The 16,526-nt window shown below is 32.8% G+C and overlaps 5 protein-coding genes across 5 annotated transcripts; 1 reads left to right on the forward strand and 4 right to left on the reverse strand.

The window, feature by feature from the left end:
• Window positions 1-155: 155 nt before the first annotated feature.
• LOC131607518 (berberine bridge enzyme-like 17) lies at window positions 156-1,844 on the forward strand. Its single transcript, XM_058879516.1, has one exon. It carries the CDS (start codon window positions 170-172, stop codon window positions 1,751-1,753), a length of 1,584 nt encoding a protein of 527 aa, XP_058735499.1. The 5' UTR covers window positions 156-169; the 3' UTR covers window positions 1,754-1,844.
• A 1,817-nt stretch (window positions 1,845-3,661) lies between these two features.
• Window positions 3,662-5,715, reverse strand: LOC131605564 (uncharacterized). Its single transcript, XM_058877908.1, has 5 exons — window positions 5,126-5,715; window positions 4,919-5,045; window positions 4,530-4,820; window positions 4,347-4,448; window positions 3,662-4,255 (listed from the first exon to the last, which is right to left on the reverse strand). Exons 1-5 carry the CDS (start codon window positions 5,713-5,715, stop codon window positions 3,662-3,664), a joined length of 1,704 nt encoding a protein of 567 aa, XP_058733891.1.
• A 162-nt stretch (window positions 5,716-5,877) lies between these two features.
• Window positions 5,878-7,612, reverse strand: LOC131607519 (uncharacterized). The gene is made up of 2 exons (XM_058879518.1): window positions 6,858-7,612; window positions 5,878-6,777 (listed from the first exon to the last, which is right to left on the reverse strand). The coding sequence occupies exons 1-2, from the start codon at window positions 7,532-7,534 to the stop codon at window positions 5,961-5,963; spliced, it is 1,494 nt and encodes a 497-aa protein (XP_058735501.1). The 5' UTR covers window positions 7,535-7,612; the 3' UTR covers window positions 5,878-5,960.
• A 30-nt stretch (window positions 7,613-7,642) lies between these two features.
• Window positions 7,643-11,295, reverse strand: LOC131605565 (uncharacterized). The gene is made up of 3 exons (XM_058877909.1): window positions 11,188-11,295; window positions 11,009-11,086; window positions 7,643-9,506 (listed from the first exon to the last, which is right to left on the reverse strand). Exon 3 carries the CDS (start codon window positions 9,503-9,505, stop codon window positions 7,643-7,645), a length of 1,863 nt encoding a protein of 620 aa, XP_058733892.1. The 5' UTR covers window position 9,506; window positions 11,009-11,086; window positions 11,188-11,295.
• A 496-nt stretch (window positions 11,296-11,791) lies between these two features.
• On the reverse strand, window positions 11,792-14,305 carry LOC131605566 (uncharacterized). Its single transcript, XM_058877910.1, has 3 exons — window positions 13,717-14,305; window positions 12,440-13,590; window positions 11,792-12,388 (listed from the first exon to the last, which is right to left on the reverse strand). Exons 1-3 carry the CDS (start codon window positions 14,303-14,305, stop codon window positions 11,792-11,794), a joined length of 2,337 nt encoding a protein of 778 aa, XP_058733893.1.
• Window positions 14,306-16,526: the final 2,221 nt, after the last annotated feature.

Raw genomic sequence — 16,526 nt, forward strand, 5'->3', positions numbered from 1 at the left:
AAGTGATAGGGTGATTTTGTTAATTACTATTTTATCCAATTTATAGTGTAATATTTTTTAGTGAGTAGGGTAATTTTGTCACTTTGGTCAATTTCTTAGTAATATGTAGATAGTAGATGAGGATGAACAAAGAGAGGCACAACAAAATAGCAAACACAATTATTATACCATGACAACAATGAGGAAATCATCCTTTTTCTTGACAGCCTTAACAATTCTCATGTCTATTTCAACTGCATTATCACAATCACCTGCTCAAAATTTTCTCACTTGTTTTTCTCATAATTCCAATGCCTCTCAAGTCATTTACACACCAAACAACACCTCATTTTCAACCATCCTCAACAAGAAAATGTATAACAAGAAATTTCAATCAGCAACAACACCAAAGCCTTTGGCAATTATAGCTGCAAGAGATGCTTCTCATGTCCAAGCTACAGTTAAATGTGCCAAAAGTAACAATATTCAAATCAGAATCCGAAGCGGAGGTCATGACTATGAAGGTTATTCATATGTATCAGACATGCCTTTTGTTATAATCGACATGTTTAATATCAATTCAGTTGATATCGATCTACATGACGAAACGGCATGGGTTGATTCTGGTGCAACAGTTGGTAAGATTAACTATAACATTGCAAAGAAAACCAGTACTCTTGCTTTCCCATCTGGGATCTGTTTTTCTTTAGGTGCTGGTGGCCATTATTCTGGTGGTGGCTATGGAAATTTGATGAGAAAATATGGTCTTTCTGTTGATAATATCATTGATGCAAAAATTGTTGATGCCAATGGTAACATCTTGGATAGAAAATCAATGGGAGAAGATCTATTTTGGGCTATAAGAGGTGGTGGTGGAGCTAGTTTTGGTGTTATTCTTTCATGGAACCTCAAATTGGTTCAAGTACCTTCACAAGTTACTGTTTTCAATGTGAAAAGGTATGCTAATGAAGGTGCAATTGATGTTGTTTACAAATGGCAATTAGTTGCACCAAAATTGCATAAAGATCTTTTCATTACTCTGCAAACTAATATTGTTCAAATTGGTAATGAGAGTAAAAAAGTAGTGCAAGCTAATTTTATTGGTCAATTTTTGGGAACAACCGAAAGGCTTTTATCTTTGATAAGTGAAAGTTTTCCTGAATTAGATTTGAAAAATAGTGATTGTTTTTCAATGCCTTGGATTAATACCACTCTATTTTGGTATGGTAAACCATTTGGTACTCCTCTTGAAGAATTGTTGGTGGATGGACCTCCATCAATTTATTTCAAAAGTAAATCGGATTACGTTAAGAAACCTATTCCAAAGGTAGCTATAAAATCTTTATGGAAACAATTGATTGAAGGTGAGACTATGTACATGGATTGGAATCCTTATGGTGGAAGAATGGAAGAGATATTGCCATCACAAACTCCATTTCCTCACAGAGCTGGAAACTTGTTCAAGATTCAGTATTTTAATAGTTGGATTGATGGATCTCAAGAATCTATTGAACGTCAAGTGAATTTTTCAAGGTCGATTTATAAATTCATGACACCCTATGTTTCAAATTCTCCAAGGGAAGCATTTTTAAACTATAGGGATGCTGATATTGGGGCCAATCATCCAAGTAATACCACACAATTTGACATTGCTAGAACTTATGGAAGAAAGTATTTCAAAGGAAATTTTGAAAGATTGATGAATGTGAAAACCAAGGTTGATCCTGAGAATTTTTTTAGATATGAACAAAGTATACCTACTAGAAAATATTAGAGTGGTAGAATATCGTGTTGTACCAAATAAAAAGTCATAAAATGTACTATGAATTTCTAAGAAATAATTGAATGAATTCAATCCCTATTTAGTCCCTCTTTTCTTTTCTAGTTTTTTTTTTGTCGTGCTAACTATCTAGTTTTTCACCATGGATTTAATCCTTGATGTGAGAAATAACACACTTTCTATCACACCTAATATTACCATAGACAACTAACTGTGGAGAAACCGTTTTTTCAACTGTGGTGATGGATATTCTTTGTAGTAGTGGTGTTTAAGATTTAAAGTGTTTGTTTGACAAAGTCTTAGAGCTTGATATTTACCTATGATCTAGTGATGTCTCATTTACATATGCAAATGATATCTTGATTTTTGGTGAGACTTCAATTGATAATCTTTGGACTTTTAAATCTATCATTAGAAGTTTTGAGTTAGCCTAAAGTTTTCTGGTCATTTTGGCCTAAAAAAATGTCACATGTATCAAAGTTGCTTCAATATTTGGAAATGAACGAGGGCTTATTATGTTGGAAGAAGGAGCATCAGCCATTTAAGTATTTAGAGTTTCGCTTGTGAGGAAATTGTCACAACAAATCCACTTGGGAGCCCCTAGTTAGGCTTATTTTTAAAATTTTTATTCATAGAGCATTAGGTATTTTAGTTAACAAGGGAGAGTAGCCCTTTTAACAAGAGGTCCAAAACACGATTCCCATTTCAATCTCTTTTACATAAAGCTGTCAATTAAGATTTGGATGACGTTAGTGGGACTCAAGAATATTTCTTTTGGTTGGGTCAAAATTTCTTATGAAATTTCTTTTGTTAGGGGTGAAACGTGTGCAAACCCAAGGATAAAGGTGGGCGGAGATTTAACGACCTTTGTCTCATAATTTGACGTTGTTTGATATGTGTCATGGGCGAATGTTATACAGTGTACTCTACCTTTGGGCTGATGTCATCGTTGCTATATATAAGTCAGGGCCGGTCCCGACATTTTAGAGGCTCCGGGCAAATAATTAAAATAGGCCCCTAAATAAAAAAATAACATCATTTATTTAAATTATAAATAGCATCAACAACATCAAAAGTAATCATTAATCCATGTAACTAACATAAAAAAATATATTCTAATCAATATTATCAAAATACCTTCTAACTACTTAAAAAAAGTCTCCCTTCTAGCATTTTTTGAAGCAAATTCTTCAATCAAGTCTTCATATTGTATATTCTCCAACAAATCATTCTCAATTGCTATCAATGCTAACCCATTAAGCCTTCATATTGTATATTCTCCAACAAATCATTCTCAATTGCTACTACAAGAAATACTGCATTTTGCCAGGGGTTAAACCCCTCACTAAAGGCAAAAACCCCTCACAAATGCACAATTTGCGAGGGGACAACTCCCCTAGCAAAACAGGGGGTCGCAAATCCATTACCGAGGGGCTTTCCACCACGTTAATTTGCCAGGTGCTTTCCCCCTCGCTAAATGACAATTCAAAATTCTGCGCTGCACCCTACAGAAATAGGCACCAGCTAGCCGTCTGCAATGGGGCAGACTGCGTCAGAAATTTTGCTTGGGGTTAAGCCCCTCGCAAATTGTAATATATTTTTTTTTTGCTTGGGGATAAGCCCCTCGCAAACTGTTCTATGTTTAAAAAAAAAAAAAATTTTCAAAACCGTAAATAACAATTAAAATATATATATATATAATTATAATATAATTTAAATTAAAAAATATATATAATAATTCAAATTAAAATAAAATTATTATAATACATATAATAATTAATATTTAAACAAATATATTAAAAATTAAATTCCATACAAAATTACAATAATATTTAAAAATAAGTTTAAAATAGTTAACACAAATTGTTCCATACAAATTAAAATAAACATAAATATGAAAGTTTAATTATTCCCCCCATCTTGTTCCTCCTCTTCTTCATCAGCTCCTCCATATCCACTAGTTCCTCCAAATCCACCACCACCCATATTCTGTGAAGCAAAAAATTGATCAAACCTTTGTGACCGCTCATTTGCAATTCGCATTGCTTCTTGATACTCTTGTGCCTGCCTCCTCAATTCTTCCTGAAATTCTCTCCTCATTTCTTCCCGTAATTCTCTTTCTCTTCTTTGCATTTCCTCCTGCATCTCTAATTGTTTTCTCTTCATCTCTTCAATTTCCAAATTTCTTGCTGCTACTTGTTGTGCTGCCTCAGTATTTGCCAAGTTTCTCACAGTTTCAAGCATTTCGGCGGTTAATATAGGTGGAGTGGATGATCCTTCTCCATCAGCATATCTCATTTTGAAATCTCTACTACGCCGCTTGATATTTTTGGAATACCCTCCAGCACAATACACTCTCCCATTTTTCTTCTTTCCACCTGAAACCTTATACCAAGTTTGAAAACCAATACTAGGGTCAACAGGATACCCCGGTGGTGGTTCAGGTATTTCAGGATGCTCTGACAACTTTAGGGCAAGTTCTTTATCAAAATTCTCCTATAAAAAAATTAAATGTTATCATGATTCAAATAAACTATGTACATATAAAAATTATAAATAAAATATCTTTGATATAAAAATAACTTACTTGTGTGATTTTTGCGCGCTCGTCAATAAACTCTCCATTTCTCTTGAGATGAGTCTCCATGTGAAGCTCATTAAGAAGTGGAGTTCTGCCTAATTCTTCACGCTAAATAAGTAAAAAAAATTAATCATACATAATGCAACATTTAAATAATAGATTTAATAAAAAATTAATAAATTTATATACCATTCTTCGCGCAACTTCAGCCACACTAATACTTCCTGCTGCGTAGTTGCAGCCACCAACTTCAGATGCTCTATTTTTCTTTGCCTGCTCCGATATTTCCTTAAACTTATCAGAATTCCAATGATCAATAAGCTTTGGGAATATATCTTCTCCTATCCAACGCGGACGTGTCCCTTTTGCTTCCCATTTTAGTCTAACATTCCTCATAGTATCAGAAAATCGAGCAGCACATTTTGAGTGAAAGTTTTCTTTAATCGCGGCCTCATCTCTAACATCCCAAATACAATACTCCTACATTGTTATATGAATTTAAAAATATTAAATAAAGTAGAATCATGAATATCACAAAAATTAAAAAGGAAATGTCAAAATGAATAAGTAAATTATACCTTAAATGCCTGAAACCATTTTTCCTTATCATCTTCATGTACAGCTCCATAAGACGGCCAGAATTGTGTGTACTTCTCTTTAATAATATTTGTTATGATCGATACTGCCTGATGTGAGGGAACAATTCTAAACAACAAAAATCTTGAGTTAGTATTGATTAAATAAAACTCATATTTAAAATATAATATAAAAACACAAAGACTTACGATCCTGCATCGGGATAAATGACTAGTCTGCCCTCATGATACTTAATTGTTTGAGTCGTATTTTTTTTCAAAATACGCTTCCTCTTCGTTTGCTCCTCAGCACTAGTATCTCCATGACCGCTGGTATCTCCAGGAGCACTGGTATCTCCAGGAGCACTGGTATCATCCTCTGAAGGGATGGGTAATGGCATGCTAGATCCACCTGTCTCCATATGCATGGGTAATGGCATGCTACCAGATCCACCTGTCCCCATATGCATGGGTAATGGCATGCTAGATCCACCTGTCTCCGTAGGAAAATATGTGGGGTAAGAGTATCCAGGAGGACAAAAAAAACCTGATCCAGGGGGCATGGATAGTAATCCAGTGAAAGATCCAGACATGGGCGGTGTAGGATGCATAGGCGGTGTAGGATGCATAGGCGGTGTAGGATGCATAGGCGGTGTAGGATGCATAGGCGGTGTAGTATAGCGTGGAGTAGAGCGTGGCATAGGAACAAACATATCTGAGTTAGGAACCTCCTCTACAATGAATCTAGTGCGACGAGGCTTTTGTTGACCCTTACCTTTATCATCTTTTTTGGGTGGCATTTTTTCCTGTTACACAAGATAATATTTGAAAGATAATTGCACAAGATAATATTATCAAGTTAATATTACATAAGATGATATTTGAAAGTTAATATTACACAAGATAATATTTGAAATTTAATATTACACAAGATAATATTTGAAATTTAATATTACACAAGATAATATTTAAAAGTTAATATTACACAAGATACTATTACACAAGATAATATGTGAAATACTCAAGATAATATTACATATTCAATTTATTCATCATCATAATCTTCGTTGTCTTCATCGCATCTGATATTATTGTCTTCAGACTCTCCCAGCTCTTCATGCTCTTCTTCCATAGGATTTGTTGACAACAAGATACTTGCGTCAACTTGTTGACCATCAACTGCAGTATCACACAAACTTACAATCTCCTCGGTTTCAATTACCTCATTAACAGGTGAAATCTCATCATGTTGGTATGCAACATCTTCCATTAACTCATCAGTCTCAATGTGACCCATTGGGTTGGATTTGATTACAACACACCATTCTCGTTTCCGTGGGGTAATTGAAGGATAAGGTACATAATAAACTTGCCTAACATTATGTGCCATAATGAAAGGGTCATACTCTTTGTACTTTCTATCTCTTCGAATCTCAACAATGTTATACTTTTTATCAATTTTTGTTCCTCTAGAAGATGGATCATACCAATCACAATAAAATAAGACAACTTTATTTTCCGAGTCCATATAATTATAAACCAACTCGTAAATATGTGTGATAACCCCATAGAAGTCGTCCTCACCACCCTCTGTAACTCCTTTTACGACTACACCACTGTTTACGGTTTTCTTCCCTACACTCCATTCCTCAGTGTGAAATTTGTAACCGTTTACAAAATATGTGTGCCATTCATTTACACGTTGACTAGGGCCTTCAGACAAATTTCGCAAATGTATTAAGTCAGGACTTAGTGTAACAATACATGATAATTGTTGCTTAAACCATGTTGGAAAATAGGCATGTGTGTAACCAGTCGATGGTTGTTCGCCTGTGCTTTGATAATAGTAGGTACCAAATGCCCTATTTCGAAAAGCAAAAAAGGTTAGAGAAGGTAAATCTTAACCAATTAAACATATACACTTAATTTAAAATATACTTACTCAAGATATGGTTTAACTTCAACGCAGTTAATCAGCACATGAACATGAGCAGACTGCATTTCTTTTTGTGAAAGCCAATGCTCACTCTTCTTCCCTGCGGGACGGCCTGGACGACCGAAAACTGATAAGGTAAATTGACTTCTTTCACTGAAGTGAACTTCATTCCTTATGATTCTTGGAGACAACATCATGTGATTGAAATAATGAGAGCAAAAATGTGATGTTTCGCGATGTATATAATGTGCACAAATTGATCCCTCAACTCGTGCCTTATTTTTAACTGATCGCTTTGAATCACCCATGAATCGTTCAAATGGATACATCCATCTATATTGAACAGGTCCACCTAGAAAAGCTTCATAAGCAAGATGCGCAGGGAGATGCTCCATAGAATCAAAGAAACCTGGCGGGAATATTTGCTCCAACTTGCAAAGAATGACAGGAATATTTCGGTCCAATTTAATGATGTCGTCTACTCTTAAAGTTGAAGCACAAATGTCTTTAAAAAATTGACTGATCTCAGTAAGTGGATTAAGCACATTCTTGGGCAGTGAACTGAATGCAATTGGAAGTAATCGTTCCATGAAAATATGACAATCGTGACTTTTCATTCCATGCAATTTACCAGTGTTGGCGTCAGCACATCTTGCCAGGTTAGAAGAATAACCATCAGGCATCCTCAATTCATTTAACCACCGACATACAGCTTTTGCTTCTTGGGGAGTAAGAGTGTAACAAGCCTTGGGTTTTAATAATTTTCCATTTGGTCGAGGTTTCAACTCCAATTATTTTCGATTACAATAAAGTTCCATGTCTTTCCTAGCCTTCTCATTGTCTTTTGTCTTCTCATTATCCATCACCGTGTTAAGCACATTATCAAAAAAGTTCTTCTCAATATGCATAACATCAAGATTATGACGCAACAAATTATCCTTCCAATATGGGAGGTCCCAAAAGATACTTCTTTTTGTCCAATTATGGTCAACCCCATATCCTTTAATTCTACGTGCTTCACCATAGTCTGTAAATTTTGGTAGGTCACAAACATTATTCCATACTTGAGTCGATGACAATCGAGGGGGAGGTAGATCTTTTACTTTTATTCCTTTTCTAAAAGCATCTTTATTCCTTCTAAATTCATGGTTGGTAGGTAAGAACCTACGATGACAGTCAAACCACGAACTTTTCCCACCAAAGTCCAAAGTAAACGCTTTTGTGTGATTCATGCAATGCGGACATCCCATTTTACCATGTGTACCCCATCCAGACAACATGCCATATGCAGGAAAGTCATTAATTGTCCACATCAAAGCCGCTCGCATATTAAAATTTTGTTTACGAGACACATCATAAGTCCACGCTCCCACCCACAGCCTCTTGAGATCATCAATTAAAGGTTGCAAATAAACATCGATTCCCGCCTTTGGACTCGACGGTCCCGGAATGATGCATGTCAAAAACATGTAAGGTTTCGTCATGCACATCTCAGGAGGGAGATTGTACGGGGTAACAATAACTGGCCAACAAGAATATGCATTTCCTGAAAAATTATAAGGAGTGAAACCATCTGAGCATAATCCAAGTCGGACATTCCTAGGTTCAAGTGCAAATTCAGGATGAACTCTATCAAAGTGTTTCCATGCCTCGCCATCAGATGGATGTCGCATCATGCCTGAACTAATTCTGTTTGTATGGTGCCATGCCATTTGGCTTGCACTGTGCATTGATGCAAACATTCTTTGCAACCTAGGTATTATTGGTAGATAGAACATAGATTTCACTGCAATGCGATTTTGTCTTTGGTCAACTCCTTTACTGCTAACTAAATACCTCGGACTCTCGCAAAACTTACATTCCTCCAATTCCCCATCATTTGTACCAAATTCGTTGTCATAAAACAACATGCAACCTCTAATGCAACAATCAATCTTTTTAACTTCTAATCCCAACTTCGACACCACCCTCTTTGCATCATAATAACTTGTAGGCATGTTTTCTTTCACAGGAGTCGCGTCCAACATCAATCTCGCAAAGAATTCTAAACACTGATCAGGAACATTCCAATTTGATTTCGCAGCCAAAAGTCTCACACACATTGATAGCTTAGAGTCAGAAGACCCCTCAAACAATGGTATATTTATTTCTTTCAACAGCTGATAAAACCTTTGAGCTTTCTCATTCGGGAGCTCTTCTCCATCTAAGTCTTGTGGTTCATCATACGCCACATTCACCCCTAATGCGTCAGTGAACATCTCCTCGACAAGATTAAATTGCTCCTGGCACTGCATATGTGATGAACTACTCCCTGGATCAACTCTATTTATATCTGGTTCTATATGAGTTTGACTGCTAGAAGCCTCTCTATTCATCTCCTGCATTGTTTCCCCATTAGATGTCCAAACCCAGTAATTTGGCCTAAAACCCACTCTCTCCAAGTGACGCTTCACTTCACTAGGGTCACTGATAATATTTCTGCAACCACACTTTAAACACGGACACCTTACCCCTCCTTCCCTGCGACAACATTCTTGAGCAAACGCATACGAGAGAAACGCGGCAACTCCTTCCATAAAAAGTGGTTTAAGCCCACGTCGTCCAGGAAACATTCTATCGTACATCCAACTACGATAAAATTGGTAATGTTCCATACTGCACATGTGAATCATGTTTAATTATATTCAATATTTGTCTTTTTCTAAACATATTATGTAAAATATATTTACGTGGTTTTAGTCCTAAAAAAATATTTGTTTTTAAAATATATTTACTTGTTTTTAGTCCTAAAAATATATATACATGTGAATCATATAAAAACTATGTACTTGTTTTTAGTCCTAAAAAAATATTTGTTTTTAAAATATATTTACTTATTTTTAGTCCTAAACATACATACTTGCTTTTAAAAAATATATATAAACAAAAGCACACAAATTTGTGAGATATGAACATATATATAAACTATTTATTTATATAGCGTTTTAATAAATATATTGTCTTTAAATATTTTTTAGTCCTAAAAAATATTTGTTTTTAAAATATATTTACTTGTTTTTAGTCCTAAAAAAATATATACATGTGATCATATAAACTATATACTTGTTTTTAGTCTTAAAAAAAATTTGTTTTTAAAATATATTTACTTGTTTTTAATCCTAAACATACATACTTGCTTTTAAAAATATATATATATATATATATATATATATATATATATATATATATATATATATACAAAAGCACACAAATTTGTTAGATATGAACACATATATACTATTTATTTATATACCGTTCTAATAAATATATTGTTTTTATATACTATTTTTTATTATATACAATAAAACTATCTTCAATATTTATCTTTTTCTAAACATAAACTATATACTTGTTTTTAGTCCTAAAAAATATTTGTTTTTAAAATATATTTACTTGATATTACTTGTTTATATATACTATTAATTTCAAAAGTACAAAATTTATATACTGTATTTTTATATAATAATATTAACTATACAAAATTTATATACTCTTTTTTTAAATACTTCTTCCTTTTAAACTATACATACTGATTTTAATATTATATACTTATTTTAAATATACTGACTATAATCTATTATATAATGATTATAAACTATTATATACTGATTTTAAACTATAATATACTTAATATTTTTAAACTATACATAGTACTGTTATAATATTATTAAGTATACATACTGTTTTTAAACTTAAATAAAAATTAGACTGTTTTCATTAATACAAAATAAAAAAGCTAATATTTTTTAAATAATATTGGTATAATATTTAAAATTCGTATTTTTTATTTAATATTTAAATAATTTTCTAAATAAAGATTATAATATTTACTAACACACATAAAAATATACCAAACAAAATCTTATTTTTAATACTAAACATAAATTATATTATTTATATTGATACTATATTTAAACTATTAATTTCAAAAATCAGCAACTATAGAATTTAATTTCGAAAAAATAAAAAAAAAAATTCTAAACACATACAAAAAAAAATCTAAAGTGTAATCTATATATAACAAACACACAGAAAATTTATATATAACAACATACACACTATATATATACACTTCTATCATAAACACATATAAAAAAGTTCATAAATTTTATATGTACCTTATTTGAAGACAACTTTGGTGTAGACTTTGAAAATTTCCTTCAAAATATCAGAGCTTTATTCCAAGATTCTGCCTTCTAAGATTCAATTGTTGTAAAAAAAAAACGAAAATTAGATTATATATGAAATCAAAAAGAATGTATACTATTGTTGAGAGTAAGTTGAGGAGAATTTTTACCTTAAGTGTTGTTGAGAAGTTGAGAGGAATGGAGTTTTGAGAGAAATTGAGAGGGATGAGATTGAAAAGTTGAGGAATGGAATTGTGTTGTTAAAAGGAAGAAGAAAGATAAATAATAATAATGTTAAACGGTCCAATTAATGTGCAACGGATCTAATTCAGATATCAGCGAGGGGGGACCCGTCGGTAAAGAAACGGTCCAATGGGGCGTGGGGGGACCCCTCGCAAATTGCAACCTTGAAACTTGGGGACTGCAAGCGCAGACTGCTAGCACAGTTGATGAGACAATACTGTCTTTTTTCCGAGGGGCCTCCCCTCGCTAAAATCAACACTACTATTTCCTTGGGGATGCCCCTCGCTAAATGATGCATTAGCTGTCCACCAAATTTTCTTTTTGGCGCCACTTTATTTTGCTTGGGGTATCCCCTCGCAATGCAGATTTTGAAAATCAAAATTTCCCTCTTCTTCTATTTGCGACGGGTATCCCCTAGGTATACAAATGCTGTTTTTTTTTTTTTGAAATTGTGGTTTGCGAGGGGCTTTACCCCAAGCAAAGTCATTTATTTGCGTGAAGGTTTACCCCTGGCTAATTCCCCTGGCTATTTCAAAGATTTCTTGTAGCGCGCAAATAAGACTTCAACAACTTCAGTTTTGAAAAACTTCTTTCTGCTGAGGCAACAGTCACAGGAATAGTCAATAAAATTCTATAGGCAATGAGTGTATTAGGAAAAAAATCCATGTCTTTCAAAAATCTTAATATATCAATAGGTCCAATATTTCCTGCAGGCAACATATCTCTTAGTAACCTTAACTCCACACATAATTCTTTCCCATCAATATCACATTGCTCATTATGTTTCAATGCCTCTTCAAAACGCCTACAATAAGACTCTAAAGTTGCATTGTCTAATGATTGTAAATTTTGATAAGTAAATAAGAAACCAAAAACACTTTCATATTGTTGGTATTGCTCAAATCTCTTATTAAGAGATACAATAGCTTGATCAACAAGATAAAGAAAATAATTAACTCTAAAAGATTCCTCTTCAGATAGCTCAATTGGTGGGATATTTAAATTCTCATCAAATTGTCTTTTTCTTCGAATTATACGCCTTTGAGGAAATACTGGATCAATATTCAATTCAAGAGCAATTTCTGTAGCATAATTCAAGGCATTTTTAAATCCAGTTTCTCTATATTCCTTAAAAAATGAAAGCAACCCCGCTATTTTTTCCATAGCAACATCAATAACCATATCCCTTGACTGTAAGAGCTTGCTAACCACATTAATTGCAGATAATATTTCAAACCAAATAATTATAGACATTAAAAACTCAAAATCACCAAGCTCATTTGTTGCTAAGGATTTAGCTTCACTTCTTATTTTAGAATCAAGATCCTTTTCTGACACTTCAAGTAAAGCTTCTCTAAAATCTGACATTTGAGTTTTAATAGCTTTGACACTATCAACATGACTCTCCCAACGAGTGGATGACAATGATTTTGGAGTCAAGCATTTTACATTATCTTTCAAAATTTGCCATCTCTTAGTAGAATTAGCAAAAATAGTATAAATGCGTTGAACAACTCCAAAAAAATTCCTAGCTTTAGCACAAGAGTTAGCCATATCACACAATGTCAAATTTAGACTATGACAAGCACAAGGAGTATAAAAGGCTCTTGGGTTTATGTCTAAAAATTTCTTTTGTACACCTTGATGTTTTCCTTTCATATTTGACTCATTATCATAACCTTGTCCCCGCACATCTAATATGTCAAGATCAAGCTTTTTCAATTCATCTTGTAAAACATCAAAAAGCCCTTGACCACTTGTATCATTCACATTTAAAAATCCTAAAAAAGATTCTTCAACACTAACCAAATTTGAAGAAACATCCACATATCGTATTATCAAAGACATTTGCTCTTGGTGACTAACATCAGGAGTACAATCAAGTATCACTGAGAAATACTTCGCTTGTTTAACTTTTCTAATTATTTCATTTTTAATTGAAGAAGCAAGCAAAAGTATTAACTCATTTTGAATTTTATGTCCAAGAAAGTGAACATGAACATTATCATCTGTAATACGTCTAACATGTTCTTGGACAATTGGATCAAATTCAGCTAACATTTCAATTAAGCCTAAAAAGTTCCCATTGCTATTTTGGTACAATCTCTCATTAGAACCACGAAAGGCCAAATTATGTTTAGCAAGAAATTTGACTATTGAAATAATTCTTTTTAAAACATTTTTCCAATGTTCCTTTTCTTTCTCAATCAACATTTGAGTTGTCTTATCAATAGTTTGAAAATTTTGCATTCTTTTACGTAACTCATACCAAGTAGCCATATTATGAACATGTTCCATGCCTATCTCATGCTCCTTAAGTCTTTCACCAACATGTTTCCAAGTAGAAAAACCCTCATTTGCTAATTGACCTCTACCAATCCCTCTTTTAAAAATTTTACAACAAAAGCAAAAAACTCTATCAAGCTTTTTTGAATAAACAAGCCGATCTCTATCGCATTTCTCTCCATTTGGTAAAACTCTAGTATACAAATTATTCGTAAAACGTCTAGATGATCTATCTTTAGGACCCTTCACTATAGACAAATCTCTTTTAGGACCTTTTGTCACTAATAAATCAATCATTCTAGACTCAAGAGAATCCCATATTATTGGATCAAATATATCTATATCCTCACCATTTTTATTAGCATTATCAACATTTTCAGCATCAACATTTTCACTATCAACATTTTCAGCATCAACATTTTCAGCACCTAAATTAGCATCAACATTTTCACCATTTTCCTCCATATTTTCAATAATTCCAACATCAACATTTTGATTTTCAATAGAAATTTGTGGTTCTTTTATAATAAATTTATCAAGAGCTCCTGATTGAGATTGAGTTAACACATCAAGTCTTTTCTTTTTCTTACGCTTCTCACATCCAGAATCAAACTTTCTAATTTTAGGAGGCAATTTAGGAGGCATAGAGAGGAATAATGAAAACAAATCTAGAACATGAAATTGAAGTTGATTATTTCCACAATGTTGAAGTTGAACCGATAAATCCAGTAGCATTGAAGTAGAGCCGGTATTTTTCATAGCGTTGAAATTGAAAAGATAAATAAAAAAGTTAGCTTTTTTACTTTACTAAAAAAAATAACATTTAAATGTTTAAGTATTTAACTTACAAATTTCATAGATACAAAAATTTCATAATAAGAGTTTAATTTAAAAATTTTCTTTTTAAAAAACAATATTAAAAAGTTTAAAATAAAAACAATGAACTTCATTTATTAAACCATATGTATGATCCAGGGCCTCCAAAAAATAAACCATAAAAAATACCAACATTGTGGGAATATAAAATTAGTACCCCAATCATGTGTATCTATTCTCAAACAATAAAAAAGAAAGTACACCAACACCACCATGTTATAGTGAAACATTAAACCATATGTATGATGTGTATTTATTCTCAAACAATAAAATGACTAAATCTAATAAATAATAATCATCTTCTTCTTCACTTTCTCTCACAGTCAAAACAAACAACAACATAACAGTACCGTTCAAAAATAAAAAATAAAAAAACCTATTTCTTCCCTCTCAAATCTCAATCTTATCAATAAAAATTTATATCCTCAAGCAACAAAAACCATAAAGAGACAATCAACACTTTTAATTTCATAATGAAGGAAAAAAATAAACAAAGTTATCACTTATCAGTAAATAATTTTTTGAAGCAAATTGCAAAGAGCAAAGAGCAATAGATGACGATGTTACCTTGGAGTTGGAGACGGGCACGGTGGAGCTGTGATGGATTCGCTAGTTTTAGTGTGGTGGCGGGTGACGGCGATAAAGCAGCGCTGCGGTGGCCGGTGGTAGAGCTAGAGGTGGAGAAGTGGACGGTACGAATGCGATGGAAAGTGAAAAGTTGCAGATGAATAAAAACTCAAATAAGAAAATCTATATTTTTTTGTTGAGTTGCTATTATTTTTAATGGGTTACTATTATTTTTGTTGGGCTTGTAGTTGAATGGGCCTGTTGATTGTTATTTACACCCTTTGACTGATTCATACAACTACCACAAAAAAAAAATTTTGAGGCCCTTGATTTTTGGAGGCCCTGGGCTGTGGGCCTGCTTGCCCTGGCCCAGGGCCGGCCCTGATATAAGTATTAGATTACTCATCCTTATATGGGGAGGTCTTGAGGGTTTCAATAAAATTCATCCTAGTGAAATTGGGTAAACCTCATCAGCACACTACTACAGAAACCAATTTTCACCACAATTGAGAGAAGGATTATACTATGGTTCGAGGTATCCGGTAATAAAGAGTGTGATAGTAAGTACCTTACTAAATCTATATTTATTGCAATTTAACAAACACAACCATGCTAGACAAACACAACCGCGAATAGGTGAGTTTCAAAAGTATGTAACAATATAAAATATTTGAAAAGAACACATAAATTATTAAGTAAACATCATATCACATAAAATCACATTTAGTAGAGATCATCAACACTAAACATCTACATAATTTACAATGTCAAATTGTAATAATTCTCTTGTCAACATAATTAATACAATGAAATCAAAATAAAACATGATGTAAATTACATCAATCTTCATGTTCAATCACAATTCAAATAATGATATGTATGCTCTTATACTCTAAAATCCATCCCTTTCATTTGTATCATTCTACTCTCCAAAGAATCATGCTTATGTCTAAGATACTTCACAATGTAGTATTTCTCGGTATGATACTATACTACCCATAACACAAACACAACGTGATTCTCTCATCTGATATTGCACTTATGTAATACTTATATCAATTGATATTGTATTAAACCTAATAATTCATCTTCGTGCATGCATCTCTCAAACGATATTTGTATCATGTGGTCACTTTTCTCTATTGATAACGTGTTACATACGACATAATACTTCTTTCTATTTAATTTCTACATCGCACCGACCTTATAATTTAGCTTCTTCAATAACATTGATTAGGCTTGTAAGACACCTATATGGTGAAAACATAACCTCCACGTTAAAACCTCTAAATATTCCTTGGGAGTACCATCTTCATCAGTGGTCAAAACCACAATTATTTCATCATCTATGAGGAACTATCAAAGACATTAAAATTTAAATTCTACACCATATTATTCATCATTTATACATCATCATTCCATATTTTATACATTCAAACATAACAATTAAGCATATCATTCATAATATAGGGTACCATGTCAATCATGGACTAAAATCATCACTGATACATAATTATTACAAATTATCATATCAATT

The sequence above is a fragment of the Vicia villosa genome, linkage group LG5 (assembly GCF_029867415.1).
Source record: "Vicia villosa cultivar HV-30 ecotype Madison, WI linkage group LG5, Vvil1.0, whole genome shotgun sequence".
In the NCBI taxonomy this organism is placed as follows: domain Eukaryota; kingdom Viridiplantae; phylum Streptophyta; class Magnoliopsida; order Fabales; family Fabaceae; genus Vicia; species Vicia villosa.